Genomic DNA, 17412 nt, shown 5'->3' on the forward strand with positions numbered 1-17412 from the left:
AGGAGGAGAAGGGGCGGCGCCCTGGAAAGGGAATCCTGGGATCGGGGCCGCCCTCTGCCGGACCGCAGGGGGAACTGCGGGTGGAGCACCGCACAGGGTCCGGCGGGCTGCTCAAGGTGGGACCCCATGATATGCCTGTCTACTAAAAAGTAAGCCCCACTGTAGTCAATGGAGCTTACTCCCAGGTAAGCGTGCACAGGATGGCAACCCCATCCTATGCCTGTCTACTCAGAAGTAAGTCCCATTAGAGTCAATGGGACTTACTCCCAAGTAAGCATGCATAGGATTGCAACCTTAGGACCCTATCCTATTCAACTTTCCAGCCACAATGCAACCTTTAGATAAGGGAACAAATGTTGGAGCCCCATCCTAGATGTGTCTACTCAGAAGTAAGTCCCATTATAGTCAATGGGACTTACTCCCAGGTAAGTGTGAAACAGATTGCAACCTTAGGGCCCTATCCCATTGAATTTTCCAGCCACAATGCAACCCCTAGGTAAGGGAACAAATATTGGAGCCCAGGCCTATGTCTTCTCAGAAGTAGGTCCCATTATAGTCAATGGGGCTTTCTCCCAGATAAATGAAGATAGGATTGTAACCTTAGGGCCCAATCCGATCTGACTTTTCAGTGCCAATGCAGCCACAATGCAACCCTTTACTGTCCTCCCCATTGCACACCTACAGTGCACGCCCGGTTGGCATAGGTGCATCAGCACTGGAACATTGGCTAGGACTGGGCCCTTATTCTGAAGCAAGCCCTGCTGCGCTCTTAGGAATGCTCAGCCATGCGTGGGCCCCCCACCCAAATCCTCCCAAAGAGGCAGGCAGTGGCTATAGCAGCCATTTTCAACCACTGTGCCATGGCACATTGGTGTGCCACGAGTGGTGCACAGGTGTGCCACAGGAATTTGGAGGAAAGTCATTTATTAGTAGGGCCAATGGGGGATGTGAGCTCCCCACTAGTGTGCCTCGTCAATTGTCAAAAACCTGATGGTGTGCCTTGACAATTCTAGTGCCTTGCGTGAGATTTAAAAGGTTGAAAATCGCTGGGTTATAGGACCGTAATCCTGTGCACGTGCATTGCTGGGAGTTGGTGCGATCTCAGAGCAGGCATGCATGTACAGGTTATTATCCACTGATTTAGTATCCACTGATTTGACTCACCACTGATACTGAGGTCCACTTTTAAATGCCTTGTTACAAGGGAAAAAAGTACTAAAATCCCATTTCCTACCTTTGTGCTGTTAAACCCCATCAGTTGCAAGCTTCTCAGGGTTAAAGATAGCTTTAAAGACCCACTTCTGGGCTTTTTGCTCCTCCATTGTCACCACAGAATGCATCAATATAACTATACCATATTCAGCCATAATTTCATTCCATTAGATTCCATTATTCACCCCCTCTAGTGGCTGATTGTGATGGAGTCTATACCAATGCATTCTGGGGCAATAATAACTCTTGCTAACTAGGTAAGGATGCAATCCTAACCCATTATGTCAGTGCTTTCCAGCACCGGCATAGTGATGTAAATGGGTCATGTGCTGCATCCTGCAGTTGGGTGTCACTCATGGAGTCCTCCTCAAAGTAAGGGAATGTTTGTTCCCTTACCTCAGAGCTGCATTGCCCTTATGTCAGTGCTGGAAAGTACTGACATAAGGGGTTAGGATTGTGCCCTTAGAGGCACTTTTTAAGTGGGTGCTCTTCTTTTATTTAGCAGGGGGAGAGTAACTGGCCCACCTCAACCCAGAAGTGTCTTTTCTAGTGGTTATTTGCATCTTTTTAGATCTTGAGCCCTTTTGGGACAGGGAGCCATTAGTTGTTTGATTTTCACTGTAAACCGCTTTGTGAACTTCTGTTGAAAAGCAGTATAATAATAATAATAATAATAATAATAATAATAATAATAATAATAATAATAATGGAGGAGCAAGAAACCTGGAAGTGGGTCTTTAAAGCTATTTTTTCCACTGATTTGGTATCCACTGATTTTATCCACTGAGGGTTCCAGAATGGAATTAGTCTGTGGAACTCCTTGCCACAGGATGTGGTGATGGCATCTGGCCTAGTTACCTTGAAAAGAGGATTGGACAGATTTCTGGAGGAAAACTCCATTACAAACCATGATGGATACGTAGTCTGAGAGTAGCTGATCACTCATTATGAGGGCCGGGTAGGAATTTTTTTTCTGTCATCTGAATTGATTGTGGATGTCAGTTCTTTTGGCTACCCCAAACTGGTGAGGGTGGGCTGGTGTGTTCAGTAGGCTTCATGTATTAAAAACTGGTCACTTGTGTTTAATAAACTGGCCCAAGTTAAACCCAAGTGCAGTCTGGTGTCTTTGTTGGAGGGTGTAAGGGTAAATAGAATGTGAGATGCAGGTCTCTTGTGGCCTTGTGTGCTTCCTGAGGCATCTGGTGGGCCACTGAGAGATACAGGAAAGTGGACTAAATGGGCCTTGGGGGTGATCCAGTGGATCTCTTCTTTTTCTCTTCAGTCTGTGACAACCCTCAGACTGCCTGCCTGCCCACCCAGTCCCTGCTCATGCCACAAGGCTGACACCTTGACAGCGCACTGGTGTGGGAGGTTGCACCCTCCTGCATCCCAGCTCAGCACAGACATGGTTAGCCCCCCCCCCCAGAAGGGCAGCCTGCTCTGAGGAGGCTAAGGCGGGCAGTGCAAGCATGTGCATATCTCGGTTAGGTGGGACTGCCATGTACACGTGTATCCACAGAGGGCAGCTGCCTAAGGGCCCACTGTCCTCTCCAACTTTCCAGGACCGATGCAGCCAGGCCGACAGGTTGCGTGCGCACTGCTGGGGTAGTCAGGGAGGCCTTCTCAAGGTGAGGACATGTCTGTTCCCTGACCCCAGGGCTGCACTGGAGCTGGGCAGTTGGACAGGATGGGGCCCTGCGCCTCTCCCTTCTGGGTCTGCACTGGGATGCCCTCTGCTGCTGCTGGGCCCAGTGGACCGGAGCTGCTTGCTGGGGGTCCTGGGACAGCTCCAAGCTGCTGGGAAGGGGCTTGGGGTCTGGGCAGGCTTCAGAGGCGGGGCAGAGCTGGGCACGCAGCTGCTGGCAAGGCGCGGGAGGCAGTGGATGCCGCCTGCCCCTCCAGCCTCTCCCGACCGCCTGTTCCGGGGCGGGGGAAGGAGGAGGAGCAGAAGCTCTGGCCAAGGAAGTCTCTCGCGGCCGGCCAAGCGGCTCTCTGGCAGGGCTATGAGCGGGGCGGCGCTGGTGGGCTACAGCAGCAGCAGCAGCAGCTCGGAAGAGGAGAGTGTCTGCGCCACGCGCGTAGCGGGAGCGCGGAGGGAAGGCGCCTCCTCCTCCCCGCCCAGGTGAGCTGCAGCGCCGCGCGCCGAGGAGAGCTGGGCAGGCGCCTCCAGGCCAGCGCGCTCTAGCGGCAGCAGCACACCCGGAGCGGCTCTTGCTCTCCAGCCCCAGTCCTGGGCCGCGCCCCGCGCTCTGGGGGCGCACAGGGGCCCTTGGCGAGGTGCAGGGGGACTGCAACTGACCTAGGAGTAAGCCCCACTGACTTACTTCTGAGTAGACCTGCCTAGGATCAGGGGCCTGCGGTGGGTGGTGAGACAGAGCCTCCCCTCCGGAGTCCTGTGAAAAGCACCACTGTGAAGCCCCCAAGCACCCACAACCCACACGCTCTGCACTCTTCATGCTCTGTGCATGGGTTGTAGGGGCTTGGGTGCCTCTCACAGTGGTGGCGCTTTTCAAGGGACTTCAGTGGGGAGGCTCTGCCTCACCTGCCACCCCACCCGCCACACATCCCTGCATAGGATTGGGCTCTGCTTCCATTCCATGTGCCTTCCTGGCTGTGCCCAGCCTTGCCAAGCCTATGGAGAAGTGGCTAGTGTGGCTGTTTCTTCCAGCAGGAGACCCCCACCCCAACAAGAGTGTTTTCAGGGGCTGACATGCAAGATCACTTCCCACTTTTCCTTAGGGATTGGTCAACCCCAGTGTTCCTCTGCTTGCATCCTGCATTCAAAAAGGAGCAGGCGAGGACCACACTCTAGCCCAGCATTTGTCCCACACTGTACCACTTCACAGGGCCCACACCACTGGAAGTAACTGGCAATGATGTCATTGCTAGTTACTTCTGGATTAGGAAGCCAGGCTCAATGCAACAGGCACCTGCAAGAGGCTTAGGGCTGATGGGAGAGCATTTTCGAGCATGCAAAAAGTGCGCACTGGAGCTCTGCCTGCTAAGTTGAGCCTTCTACTGCTGCTTGTTGAATTGCATTGCTGGTCTCACAGCCAGGTGGTGGGGATCTGGGGGTTCCATGTGTATCACCAGATACCACCTCAACTACGACTGGTGGTATAAGTACCACTAGTTGAAAAATACTGCTGTAACCCACGCTTCTCCTCCACACTTCCTCCTCTGCTTCCTTTCTTTCTGAATCCTGGGGAACACCTTCCCCTGAAGCAATAGCCTTAGTTGACCCGAAGGGTGGAGCATGCTTTATTTTAAAAAAAGAAAATTTCTTATTATGTATCTGAGTGGTGGGCTAGAACATCCAATAGTCTAACCCACCACTCTACTTCATGCTTCTGCTTTGCTCCTTCTTCCTTTTCCAGTCTAACCAGCAAGAGGAGGAAGAGGAGCAGTGGAGGTGGTGGGCAGTTACATGGCCCAAGGTGAATGTCACCTGCCAGTCTGCTGCCTGAGGAACCTGCTTGGTTGGCTCTGTAGATGGGCCAGCCCAGTGGCCAAGGGCTGGATTTGCAGCCCTTGGCATCCATAGCAAAGGAACAGAGGGCCATAGGTGGACTGATCTGTTTTTCTCTCTCTATTGGGAGGGTGGGAGAGTCTCATTGCTGTCCTGTACATTTTGTTCTCTTGCAGGGCAGCAGCGTCTCGCCTTCCCATGCCAGACAGCGTACTCAATATGTTCAAAGACCAGGAGGAGGTGGTGGTGGACGACAGCTCCAAGCATGGGGGCCGTGTGCGGACCTTCCCCCATGAGCGAGGCAATTGGGCAACTCATGTCTACGTTCCTTGTGAGTGTCTCCCCCCACACACACACACACATGTGCTTTCATGGACAGTAAAAGGAAGAGAGAGAGCCCCCCCTCTCTTTCCTCCCCATCCCAGAGGAGTGTCTTTTGAGAAGGAACTCCACAAACAGGCTCCACCACCGAAAGGGCCTGTTGCTGGTTGCTATCTCTGCATGTCGTAGAGTTTTCAAAGTGCTTCATGTATACAGCCATCCTTTGGACAACCCGGTCAGATGGACTGTGGAGATATTATTCAAGGTGGTGGGGGGTTGAGCTGAATGGCTTTTGGGGTTTATAGCTTTGCCACCAGGCTCTCAGTGTGTGCAAAAGTAGCTTGTTCCAAAAGTGTGACTTGGAGGCTTTGTGGCACCTGGGCCAGGGCAAAACAGAATAGAGCAGAGCATCCTTCTTTCCAGAGGTGATGAGTGTGTGGCTCACTTTGTGTTTCTCCTGTGCCCAACTGGGGTGGATTAAGAGCATCTGTGGATACTGTTGGGATGCAAGAGGTTTGCAGTGGCACTTCTAGTGGACAAAGTGCTTTGCCACATGTTGTTCTAGTTGCCCATCTGCCCTGTATAATTCCTGTTTTGCAGAGAAGTCCCAGGACTCAGTGGCTTGTCAAAGGCCATCTGTTTGTACCCTGATTTAGCAGAGCTTTAAACCCCAATCTCCAGTCCTCTTTCAACTTGTTGGCTGCCATTCCATCTTTTCTCTGCAGATGATGCTCCAGAGGACTTTCTGGATCTGCTGCAACTCCTCCTCTTGCATGCTCGTACATATATAACATCGCTGACAGCCATGACAGAATTCCACATCAGCCTCTCAGAAAATGTGGTCCTGCGCCATCACTGGATAAATCCCTTTGTCCAGTCTCTGAAGGAACGCCTGACCTCCTTCCACAGGTAAGGTCTTCAGTACCCTCATGCTGCATCCTCCAGTGGAATCCTCCATGTCACCTGGTATCTCCCCAATTCTGACTGAAACCTAGTATCTCCTATTGAAAAAAGCTTCCCCTATAGGAGAACATGCCAGACACTCCTTGGCCTCTGCCAAAAAAAAGTCCACATTTGTCCTGAAATTTGATTATGGGATGAACTATGCAAAACTTTACATGCTTACTGAATCAGCCTGCCTTATTGCAGCTGCTCTATTTCTGCAGCTTTATTTTAGTTTACTTTATAGAACTGGGGAAAACAGCAAAAAGTAAAGAGCAAGAAAGGGAGGAATATGCCAGAGAGCAGTATTTGGAGGGAGAGAATGATGTGGGTCTCTGTAGAGGAGCAAGGAGCTGAGAACCACATATGTGCATCCCCACCAACTGTGGAAGAGAGCAGTCCCAGCCACTCTCTGCACACCTAAGCCAAGCCCTTCAGTGAAGGGACAGCACTTGAGTGCTGTCACACTCCTGGTTAGCCTGGCTTCTTGGGAAGCCACGTTCCACAACTGACATGTATGCCAGGAAAAGTGGGGGTAGAAGACTGCCCGGTTGCCATCATACCTCCTGGAGCTGAGGATAGACTCTCTGCTATGAAAGAAGGCAACTGATCCAAGGTTCCAAGCACCTGAGATCTTTTCAAAAAATATTCCCACCCTGATTGCAAAGAAATATCTCAAAAGATGTGGATGAGGTGTTTTTTCCCCTCACTAAATCCTTTGTGACTTAATGCAGTTTTACAGCCCAATCGTTAACCCCGTTTACTCAAGTTCCACTGCTTTTGGTGGGCATTGGCTCTGGCTGAATGTGCTTATGATCACAGTCCAACTTGCAGCCCTAAGGCAAGTCTGGGAGCCACAAGCGTTGTGAGGATGTGGATCATTGAGGATGTGGATCATTCTTGGATGGCTCTGTGAGACAGCCAGATGTCTGGTAGAGGCTTCTCAGCACCCTTCTGGGTCCTTCTTGGCAAGGGGCAGTAGCAGATGTAAACCAGTTCAGGTGTAGATATGCCTTTTTCCTGTCCTTGGACTTGGAAGCAGTGACAGAGTGTTTTCCTGTGTGCCTACCAAATGTCTCCTCCTCAGCTTCCCACATTATACAGGCTTTCCTCTGTGTTTCAGGTTCACCTGCAGAGCAGACCAAGTGAAGATTTACACCAACCAGGCCAAAACCAGGTGGGTGAGCGACTCTGTGAATCTCAAAGCTGCTCAGAGGTCAGTGGGCAGCGATGCATCCAGGCCTTGTTATCTACTGAATGTGTCTCACAAATCTGCATTGTGTTTTGCTTAGTAACTGGTTACACCGAATCTACTGTTGTGGTGTATCTACTGATTTTACGTAAGGTCAAATGTTTGAGGTGCTCCCATGACAGCATAGGCTGAACTTGCCCTAGAAGAGCATTGCAACTGAGCTCCAGTTCTGCTGGTTGTTATCACCGCACTGGTGCTGCCCTTGGGAGTGGCGTGGGAGGCGAACTGCCGTGGCCATTGTCAGGGCAAGGGGCAACTTGTGTGCAGCCTGTTTTCAATTTCTTTTATTTTACAGAAGAGAAAACAATACACAATTTTTCTGTCTTTACCTACTGAAAATATTGTTTACATCTTGCAAAGCTATGTCAAATCCATAAGTTTTCTAGAAGTTAATAAACAGAGCCCAAGTTCCTTGTACCTTCTTTGAGTCTCGTCTAGTGTGTAGTGCGTTGTGTTTTTCCATAGTGGTTGCATCCAACAGTCTCTTCAGCTAGTCTTTCAGAATGGAATGGTTTGTTCCAAACATTAGCAAGGCATTCCAGTGGCTCCTTCCATATTTTGAATTAACTTTTGGCAGTTGACTAGAAAGCAAGCATTAATACAACCCAATATTGTTGTGCAATGCACTTTCTGTGGGTTGGCCTGCCTTCCCTATCAGTTTGTAAACGGGATGTTCCTGATATAGGTGATCAGTTGGAAACCATGTGTCCCCAACGGCACAGTCAGGTCCCATTTTGTTCAATGGTACTTAATCCCTAGTAAGTGTGTATATGCTGCTGTAGGCCTTTAGGATGAATACAGGTGCTGGTTTCAGGGCTCCAAAAAGAAATGCAACAGCAACATGTGCATTTTACAACATTATTAGATAGCTTTAGTTAATTTGAGAACACTAAAATTCTGTATCATTAGCCTTTTGCTTTTGGTTTGTCAACTGGAATTCTGAACGCATGCTCCTTATAGTTTCCAACATTTTGTTGGCTTGTTTGAACATTACTTTACCCCCCCTCCCTTGAACCAGCCCCATGCAATAACGGGCATACCTGATCATGGTGCCCCCCTCCCCTCACTTCTTGGTAGTTTCCCTAATTGTGTCAGGGAAGAGTTTGCCTGGATCTTGTAGCAGCATGCACAGAGATGCTTCAGGAAACTATCCCAGAAGCGGGGGGGGGGGGGAGACCAGAGTGAGTGCATACATCTAGATTTGCCAGTTCAGAAGATAGTAACATTCAAACTGGTGGCATTTTCATTTTTTAAAGGGGAGGGGATCTTGCACATTGCATTGCTCCTCTGTCAGGATTGTTTTGAGGTTCCCTTTTGGAGTTTCTTTTTGGAGGGGGGCATTTTTTGGCCTTTTTCTTTTGGTTTATTTGACCAAATAAACTTTTTTCTTTAAGTGAGTTTTGAAGTCATTTATTGTGAATGGCTGACTGGGCACGAATTGCGGGCCTGAGTGCACAGCCGTCCAACACTGCTGCTAGTTTGTCCCAACGTGGCATTGCTTTGGTGCCCTTGCAAGTGATGGGGTGTGCCCTAACTCTGCAAAGCTTCTCTAAGATTCTCCACCAAACTCTTCCTGCAGGACCTTTATTGGCTTGGAGGTCTCTTCTGGGCATTCTCGGTTCTTGGAGTTGGTTTCCGAAGTGGACAAAGTGATGGAGGAATATAATCTGCCCCAGTTCTACAAGGTGACGATTTCCACACTGCATCTTCTTTCTTCAGGCAGAGAGTGAAGTGGAGTGGGGAGGAAGAACTAAGACTGCCAAAGGCTTTGGTGCTGGAAAGACTAGTTGTGTGCTAAAGACAGAAAGTTCAATTGTGGCTCCTTTTTCAAGGATTGGGGTGATATTTTGCTTCTTTCAAGAAGCAGGCGGCCTCTCTGAGGGATGCACATCTGCTCCAAGTAGCTGCAGGGGGGGGCAGGTTTCCCCCTCACAGCCACTCAGAGTGGCTGTGCATTGCTTGGAGCAGCCAGGACACCCGCTTCTTTAGGCTTTGAAAAAAAAAGTGGGTGGCCAGGCGCTCTGAACAACATGCAGCTGCTCTGAGTGGCTGTGGTCGCTTCGAGCAACTGGACCGCCCACTTCTTTCATCTTTAAAAGAAGCGGCCGGCCATTCTACAGCCACCTGCTTCTTTCAAAGCTTAAAAAGAGCAAGTGGTCCTGTCGCTCCAAGCAACCACAGACACTTTAAGTGTTCAAGAAGTGTGCAGTGTGTGGTGTTGCCATCATGTCACTGCAATCAATTCTGGGGCAGGGGGCGGCACTTAAAGGGGAGCCCTGGGGTGGCACAAGACCCAGGAACACCAGTGGCCTTCTCTCTGTTGTCTGTTACCTCTTCATGGCCTTCTTCACGTGTGCAAGCAATCTTGTATCCTTATCACAGAGTTCTGCTGACCTAGCCTGGGCTCTCAAGCAAGTTCCACTTGCTGAAGTAAGATCGATAAGAGGCACCAGGCTTATTTTATATTTATGTCCTATTTTATATTCAAAAGTTTTATCCCATCTTTCCATTTCAAATCAAAGCACTCAGGGTGGCCAACCTCATAGATTGAAGGCAACGCATTAAATAACACACTTTTAAAAATAAAGGCAACCACAGTCAAGCAGGGGGAAAAGAAAGCCAAATGAGTTGGACCAAGAAGTCTTTTTGAGATGAAAAAGTCCGTCTCTAACAGCAGGAGACTGATCAAAAGAGGACAAGTGCTTTGGTGGGATAAAACTCCTTCTGGGGTAAGGAGGTCCATGTCTTGGTGCCACGTTTGGATGGCCTTTTCACACATACATAGACTAGGATTGCAGTCCTGTGCACACTTTACTGTGCCTAAGTCCAACTGAACACAATGAGACTTACTTCTGAGTAAACATGCATAGGATAGTGCTGTAGGCCTACTAGAAACAGGACACTGCAACCTCTGCCCTCTTCCTGAGTTCTGCTGAAAAGACAGCAATGCTCAATTTCTGCCCTGGAGTGATAGAGTCTGTGCTGACAGATACCTAAGATAGGATCCCAGTAGGATGCACCTGTCAAAGTGTTTGGTAGTGCCTCCCTGCTGCTGCCATTCCCTCTGCTCCACAATCTTCTGCTGTGAAAGAAGAACGTTGGAGAGCAGAGGAGAATAGAAAGTAGAGGGTCTCCTGCTTTTTTTGTGCACCCTCTTCTGCTCTCCTCCCCTCAAAACAGAACTAAGCAAAGCTTTGAAGAGCAGCCTGCCAGGCAGGATGGGTGGAGATGACAAGCCAGTGGCGAAAGCTATGGAGGATGGCAGGAAGGAAGATGTGTGCATGTGCCTGGGTGTGTGCCTGCCCCCTTGGCATTCATTTTGTACCTACTCTCCACACTCCCAATCACTTGGTGGTGGTGCCCTCCATGCCTTCTCAGAATTCCTATGGTCACCACAGCCTTCTTAAGTCTTGGGATTCCTGGTCTTTGGAGTACTGGGGTGGGCATTGGTGCCTGTCTAGGTTGGTGCAACCTCCCTGATCCTTGACTTCAGAGTCTTCCTGGCTTCTCTTTGTAGGATCCTTCATTTCATCTCAGCCTTGCATGGTGTGTTGGAAACCAGTCTAAAGAGCTCGAGGGCCGATGTCTCCAAGAGCTGCAGGTAACAAGCTCTCTTTAGCTGGTAGCCCTGGAACAGGCAGAGTTTTCTAAGAAATAAGCTGACTCTGAGGGACTGAAAAGAGAAGGGGCTTTGTGCATTGGTTTGCCCCTTGCATTTCTTCCTGGCTTGTGGAAGGTATCCCAAAGCAACAGCCTTAGAGGTGATGTGCCAGGACTGCTTCAGCAAGGAGTCCAAAAAAGTCCTGCTGCTTTCCCATCCCTTTAAGGCAGAGCTTTTCAAACTGGCGCATCGCGACGCCCCAGCCTGTGGGCCTTGGCCTCTGCCCCCTTAAGGGTTGGGGGCAGCCTGGAGGCAGGGAGGAGGCAGCTGCACAATCCCCAGGATTGCGCCACTGCCTGCCCCCGCCCCCTCCCCCGCTCCCACAAGCACTTACAGTGGCTCAAACTCTCCATGAGAGTTTGAAAACCACTGCTTTTAAGGTCATGAGACAAGCTAGAGCACAGAGAGGCACCTACAGGAGAAGGAGCTTCCTGACCTATACAGGGAGGTGGCCAGTGTAGAAGGGCCTAAATGGGAGTCTGCTGCTCTCTTCTACCCGGGATTCCACATGATGGTATATCCTGGGGCTGGTTCAAGCAACACTGTGGGTGATGCACTGGGTGGGGAAGAGATGTGTGTGCCATAGCCTCCTCCCCATTTGGCTCAGACAGATGTATCATCCAAACCAGCCCGTAATCCTCACAGGTCTTCCCCTAAATCCCCATGGGGTTAGGCCTCTGCTCTCTACACAAATTCACTCTCCTCTGCTTGGGCTTTTCCAGGAGATTGTGGACGGCTTTGAGGACTCCTCGCACCTCCTGTGCCTCCATCTGACCGAAATACGGTGCAAGTCAGGCAAGAAGGTCTTCTCCTTCCCTCTGCAGTAGGAGTCACAGACAAGCAGCAGCCTCGTACCCACTCGTGGGCTTTGTGGCAGGGAGGAATGGCTGGAAGCCCCCACTGGATTCACTGAAGGCCCAGAAGGACCGTCTTGCCTCCACAATGGGGTTTGCCATCTCCCTTGAGCTGTTCACTCAGCATTGATTAGCCTATGTGAATGTCGCAAATATTGGGATGCTGTGAAATTGTCTGGAGTGGGACACCTGCCCCCTGGAGAAGAGATTTTCCTTGCCCGTAAAACCTTTGGGAGAACAGCATGCAGGCACATCATTCCATCTTGGGCACAATTGAAAATGATGAGAAACAAATGTGTGGGCAGGGGAGGAGCTGAGGGAGGAGCCCTTTTCAGGACTTTGTATTGTGGGGAACCTCCTCAGAAGAACAGCAGAACCTTCCCACAAGAGGCTCTGGACTCCTTCCTAAAAGGGATGCTCTTCCCACAAGAAATTCCAAAAGACTGCTGTGTGGTCAAGGGCAATGAACCTCTTGGTGATCAGACTGGTATGTCAGCTAAAAAAACAGTGATAAAAAGTCATGCAGGAACAGATTTCTCTTACTCTGAAAGTCACAAGAGTTTGATTTCTTGGTGATTTAAAAGGAGAGGAGGTATTTGGTTTTTGACATAATTCCCAGGTGTCCGTGCTAGTGCTACTACCTTTGCCAGCAAAAGCAAGGTGGCTGCCCTCTTAGCATTCTGTGCTACCCCAGCCTATCTAGATAGGCCAGGAATTCACTGCCGACAAATTCAAAAGGCTGCCATTTCTAGAGTTCCTTGGGGGAACCATGACAGTGAAAATGGCTTTCAGCTGGTATACCTGCATAGTAGAGAGACCGTGTGGCCATCCCGTCCTGTGGACCTGGCTCTCAGGTGTAGGATGTGGCATTCACCTAAGTACCTCTTTTCTTGCACCCTTTGCTCAGAAGTGTAAAGTTCTATATTTTTATGGCTCTACAAAAGTATAAAAATGTTTTACCTGGTGCAGTTCCTTTGCATCTTGTTGTTTTTGTCTCAAGAAGGGCAGCTGTGTTAGCCTGTCGCAGCAGAAACAACCTAGTCTTGTGGCATTCTGCTGGTTTCTGTGCTCATGTTGCATTAGAGTGTGGATTCCGTCTTTGGGTCCTTGTAAAACTGAAGCTAGGAACAAATTCTTGTCTTGAGTGCTTCCCTTGTGGATGCAGGACAGGAAGCAGAAGGGAAGAGCCTGTTTCAGATCAAATGTGCACTCAAGTCAATGTAGATTCTATGCTTGAGTTACAGAGGAAGGAAATGCCAGAAATGGATTGTTTTCTTTGCATGGTCTTCTTCCTTTGTGAAAGCTCAGGGTAAGTTACGTGAGCCTGTCATCCAGGCAATGCTAAGAACTATGTCTCCATGCACTGTACCACTGCAACAGGATTGGTTCTCACTGACCAGCGGCTGGACTGAACATGCAAAGGTCGTTTGGGAAGAATCGTCTGTGATGCAAGCTGGCTTGGAGGGTGTGTGTGTCTGTGTGTTTGTGTTGGATAATGGGAACCAAAGAGAAGGTCTCTTAAGGACAGTGACTGGAACTTGGATTTCCAGGCTCCTGGTACTGACGGGGTTATATGAAGGAGCAGTTCAAGTCTAGCAGACAGGAGTCGTGATTATGGTGGACCTTCTGATACTGAGTGTGCTTTTCACAGGAGAAACCCATTGCATGTGCAGAGAGTGAGTGCAGTGACCAGTGACACAGCTCAGAGGTTGGCATTTAAGAACAAGGGAGTTGAGGGTGAAGGTACAATAAGAAGAACCTTATTTGGGGGATAATGCAACAATTGCAGGGAAGGGGAATCAAAAATACAAAGCAATGTGACATTCTTCAGCCATTCCTGTGACTGGGCCCTAAACAATAGGCAGTACTTACACAGAGGAAAGGAGAAAAGAGGAGAAAAATCTTCCAAGGATGGGCGGGGGGCACACGATGGCACAAGCAAGGAGAAGAGGCAGGAGGGAAAGGGACTAAAGGAAGTCAGGAAGGGCACCCCGGGGAACCAGGGCTGGAGAACTGGGAATTTTATGGTAGTGGGAGAGGGGAAAGAAAAAAGGTGTAAAGGATCCCAGGTGAAATGGTGAAAATCATGACTGAATGGTGCTTCTCTGAAATGGGCTATAGGCAAGGAGTGAACTACTCAGTGGGCTGTGAAATCACTTCACGCTCAGTGGGAGAGAGACTCTCCAACCAAACAATCACTCTTAACCAATGCCCTGAGCCTCCAAGGGGGAATCAACAGGAAGTAGTGATTTTTGCAGAGTTCTTGATGAGAGTTAAGAAGAATTGTTCATTGGAGGCCTTGGGCCTCCTAAAATGCCTGAAGATAGACTAAGGACAGAATCCTAACCTACTTTCCAGTACTGGCATAGCTGTGCAAGTGGGGCATGTGATGCATCCTGCAGTTAGGGGGCAGTCACTGAAATCTCCTCAAGGTAAGGAAATGTTTGTTCCCTTACCTCGGAGTTGCATTGCCCTTACCTCGGTACAGGAAAGTTGGTTAGGATTGCGCCCTAAGAGTCCCAACACACACACACTCTCTCTCTCTCTCTCTCTCTCTCTCTCTCTCTCTCTCACACACACACACACATATACATATACATATACATATATATATATATATATATATATATATATATATCCACCCACCCAAGGAGGAAAGACTAAGACTGCAATCCTAACCACACTTTCCTGAGAGTAAGTCCCATTGAACAAAATGGGACTTACATTTGACTGCACGCAAGACAGGAAGATAGAAGGGGCACTTTGTGAGTCATTGGCTTGGGTTTGCCAAGGACCAAGATTGCCCATCCATTTCTGCTGACGTGCACTAAGTGTTGCAGGGATCACAGAGCTAAGTTGCCAAGACAAAGCCATCCCCTGAATTCAAAGTGGAGTGCACAGAGGGAAGGCATTTGAAAAGCAAACTTAGAGCCCAGGCTGTAGCTGTAGCTACTCCTAAGGAGAGAAGTAGGGCAAGAAAGCTTAAACTGCTTTCCTGGGAGGATGTGTTGCATCCCACAAAAGGACAATGTCCAGCGCATGCAGACACAGCAGTTTTACAGTAAGGTGTCTCCCCAAGGACAAAGCGGAAGCAGTGCCTTGGTTGCGTTCAAGGTAAGGAAGTAGGGAAGAAAGGGGAAAGGCTGGAAAGTGAAGGAAGCAGCCAGTTGCCAGTCTTGGGTAGGTACTGGCTTGTGTGACAGTTGTTCTTGAGCATGGCTGGTGTGAGTGTGCTTCACGCAACAATGAGCAGTCAATGAATGACAGTCCCAAAGTACGATAGAGTGCAGAATGGAGAGCTAAGACACACAGGGTTCTGTGACCCAGCTTTTTATACCTTTTCTTCTCATAGAAATGGTGGGGTGAACATCCCAAGGAACCTTCTTTTGTGACTTGAGGATCCTTGACTGCATCTCCAGCCCTAAATGGCTACTTTTGTTGCTTTGCACCCTCACAGGGGTGCAGCAACAACTTTTAGCTGGTGCTGCAGGCCAGCAGGCTGGTTAGTGTGGACTCCTTGAATGAATTTAGACATGGTAAGGGCAGCTTTTTCTCATGTTTCTTGGACTTTGTTTACTCCAAGTCAGGAAGTTCCCAGGGTGTGACTTTTGTTCCTAGACACAAACTGCTGTGCAAGCCAGGTGTCCTTGCTCAGGGAGTTACCAAGAAAGAAAAGCCAGGCAAGGCTCCTTCCCAGGCAGCCTGTGGGAGAACATCCTTCCTCCGGGCATCTTGCCATCAACCTGCTTCCATCAACCTGCTACCTGCTGGCCTAGATGGTGCTCTCTGGACAGGCACCCAGTGCTACCTACACCTGTATTCAAGCCTCTCACACAACAGGCATCCAAATAAAAGGAATAAGAAGGTCGTAGAGCATCTGTAATATGTCCATCACTTATTGCTGGGGGTTTTGAGGCAATGGGGTTTTGAGGGCAATGATTGGCTAAAAAGCTAGTCTAACTCCTTCACTCTGTGGTGGTGGGGCGGGTGGGGGTACAGGTTGCTTTTTGACTTGCAAGGGGTCCCAACCTTGTGGAGCCTTTGGGTACTACAGGCATTCTGAGAAGGGGTGGAGGGCACCACTGCAAAGTGGTTGTGAAGGGGATGGGCATCCATGTGACAGTCCTTCAGGTATTTGAAAAGCAGGATCAGTCTTCTCCAGGCTAAACATACCAAGTTCTCCATCCTTTGCTTCTATGACTTGTTTTCTAGACTACAGACCTCATTGCCCTTCTCTGAACCTGCTGTGCTTTGGCTGCATCCTTCTTAAAATGTAGCACCCAGAACTGGACAATCAGTTTGAATACAAAGCTGGGCCATCCACAGAACAGAAAGAGGGTTTTCAAGTAAATACGTTCATACAAGAAAGCTGGGCAGGGGACAAAACAGCCTGATGAGGCCAGAGCAGGCCCAGGGGCCCCCGTGAGCCATGGAAGATTGAGGTGTCAGGAGGATAAAAACAACAGAACATAGCAGGTGAGTGAGGGGGTAATGTTTTCACTATGGTTGGTATCACTAGAGTGTAGGGAAGGGGACAAAATGGGGCAGAAAAAGGCAGTCATGGCCAGGTAAGTCTAGAGCACAGTTCTACCAAACGTTCCTGATGCAGATCCCAGGTCTGCCCATCTGGTAGACCTGGTCTTTTGTTCACCTTTGGAGTCACCCTCCTCATGGTGTCACCTGGTGCAGTGTGCACCCCCCTAGTGATGCCACTGAGGGAGCAGGGAAAGGAAATAGGCACGCTGGAGTCCTTGCAACTCAGTTTAATTCCTCTCCCTGCTGGTTGTGTGGCAAGAACCTGCTGCTTTCTGGCTTTCCAGAGGCATCTGGAGCCAGGATGTTGGACCAGATGGAATCCTCTAGAACTGATCCTGCAGTGCTCTTCTCGCATGCTCAGATATTAGGGTTTCTGTATTTTGCAGAAGAGAACTTGATCAGCTGTGGGGGACAGACCCAGAGCAGGACCAACCTAAATAGTATACGAAGAGCACAGAACAATCAGAAATAAACAAACACTTCCTCAGGCCTTGAGCGTGCAAGTGCCAGTAGCAGCTCCATCCTATCTGTCGCAGCAGGGGCAAAGTCCAGGCCAAGTTTCACATTAAGCAAACGAAAGGCCAGGAGTTAGATGGGAGTGCAGTTTCCACATTCACGTTTCCTTGCATTCAACTCTTTTCACCAAATCTTTCCATTTTATGTTGAACTTTACTGTCCAAATACTCTTAAAATTTGTATGTGCATCCCTTTTATACTAAATATATTTGTGTGGGGGGAAAAAAATCTCATTGACTTCAGGGTAGTTTCCTTCATAGCAGGACAACACGCAGGTAAAGAGAGGAATGACGGTGTGTTGACTTTGGCACCAGCTCACAGCCCTCAGTCCTTCTGCTCCTGGGAGCACCACCAGGCACTGGAAACAGATTGCCAGAGCTGGGCTCCCCTGGGACATGTCCTGGTGTTGCATTGTGACTGCACCAGTGCTGAAAAGTTGGATAGGACTGGGCCCTGAGTCATTTGGATGCAGTCACCATTGTCCCATCAAATTCTTTACCTTCTTCAACTGACCAGTAAACCAAGGACTTGGCTTTGAGCCATGAAGCCCACCAGATTCTGAAGGTGATCAGGTGACCCTACATATCCAATCCCACAGGTCATCTCCTGTGGCCAGAGGTAATATAAAACAGGGTCATACTTCCACCCC

At 49.4% G+C, this 17412-nt stretch overlaps 1 protein-coding gene across 2 annotated transcripts; it reads left to right on the plus strand.

Annotated features, from left to right (window-relative positions):
* Positions 1-71: 71 nt before the first annotated feature.
* On the plus strand, positions 72-12675 carry USB1 (U6 snRNA biogenesis phosphodiesterase 1). Of its 2 annotated transcripts, none has more exons than XM_066637560.1 (7): positions 72-116; positions 4858-5012; positions 5728-5911; positions 7068-7121; positions 8776-8881; positions 10714-10797; positions 11580-12675. In XM_066637560.1, exons 2-7 carry the CDS (start codon positions 4880-4882, stop codon positions 11682-11684), a joined length of 666 nt encoding a protein of 221 aa, XP_066493657.1. In that variant the 5' UTR covers positions 72-116; positions 4858-4879; the 3' UTR covers positions 11685-12675. The 2 variants fall into 2 exon arrangements, with proteins under 2 accessions (XP_066493657.1, XP_066493656.1); XM_066637559.1 differs by lacking the exon at positions 72-116 and adding an exon at positions 3177-3334.
* Positions 12676-17412: the final 4737 nt, after the last annotated feature.

Source organism: Tiliqua scincoides, chromosome 9 (genome assembly GCF_035046505.1).
Source record: "Tiliqua scincoides isolate rTilSci1 chromosome 9, rTilSci1.hap2, whole genome shotgun sequence".
In the NCBI taxonomy this organism is placed as follows: Eukaryota; Metazoa; Chordata; class Lepidosauria; order Squamata; family Scincidae; genus Tiliqua; species Tiliqua scincoides.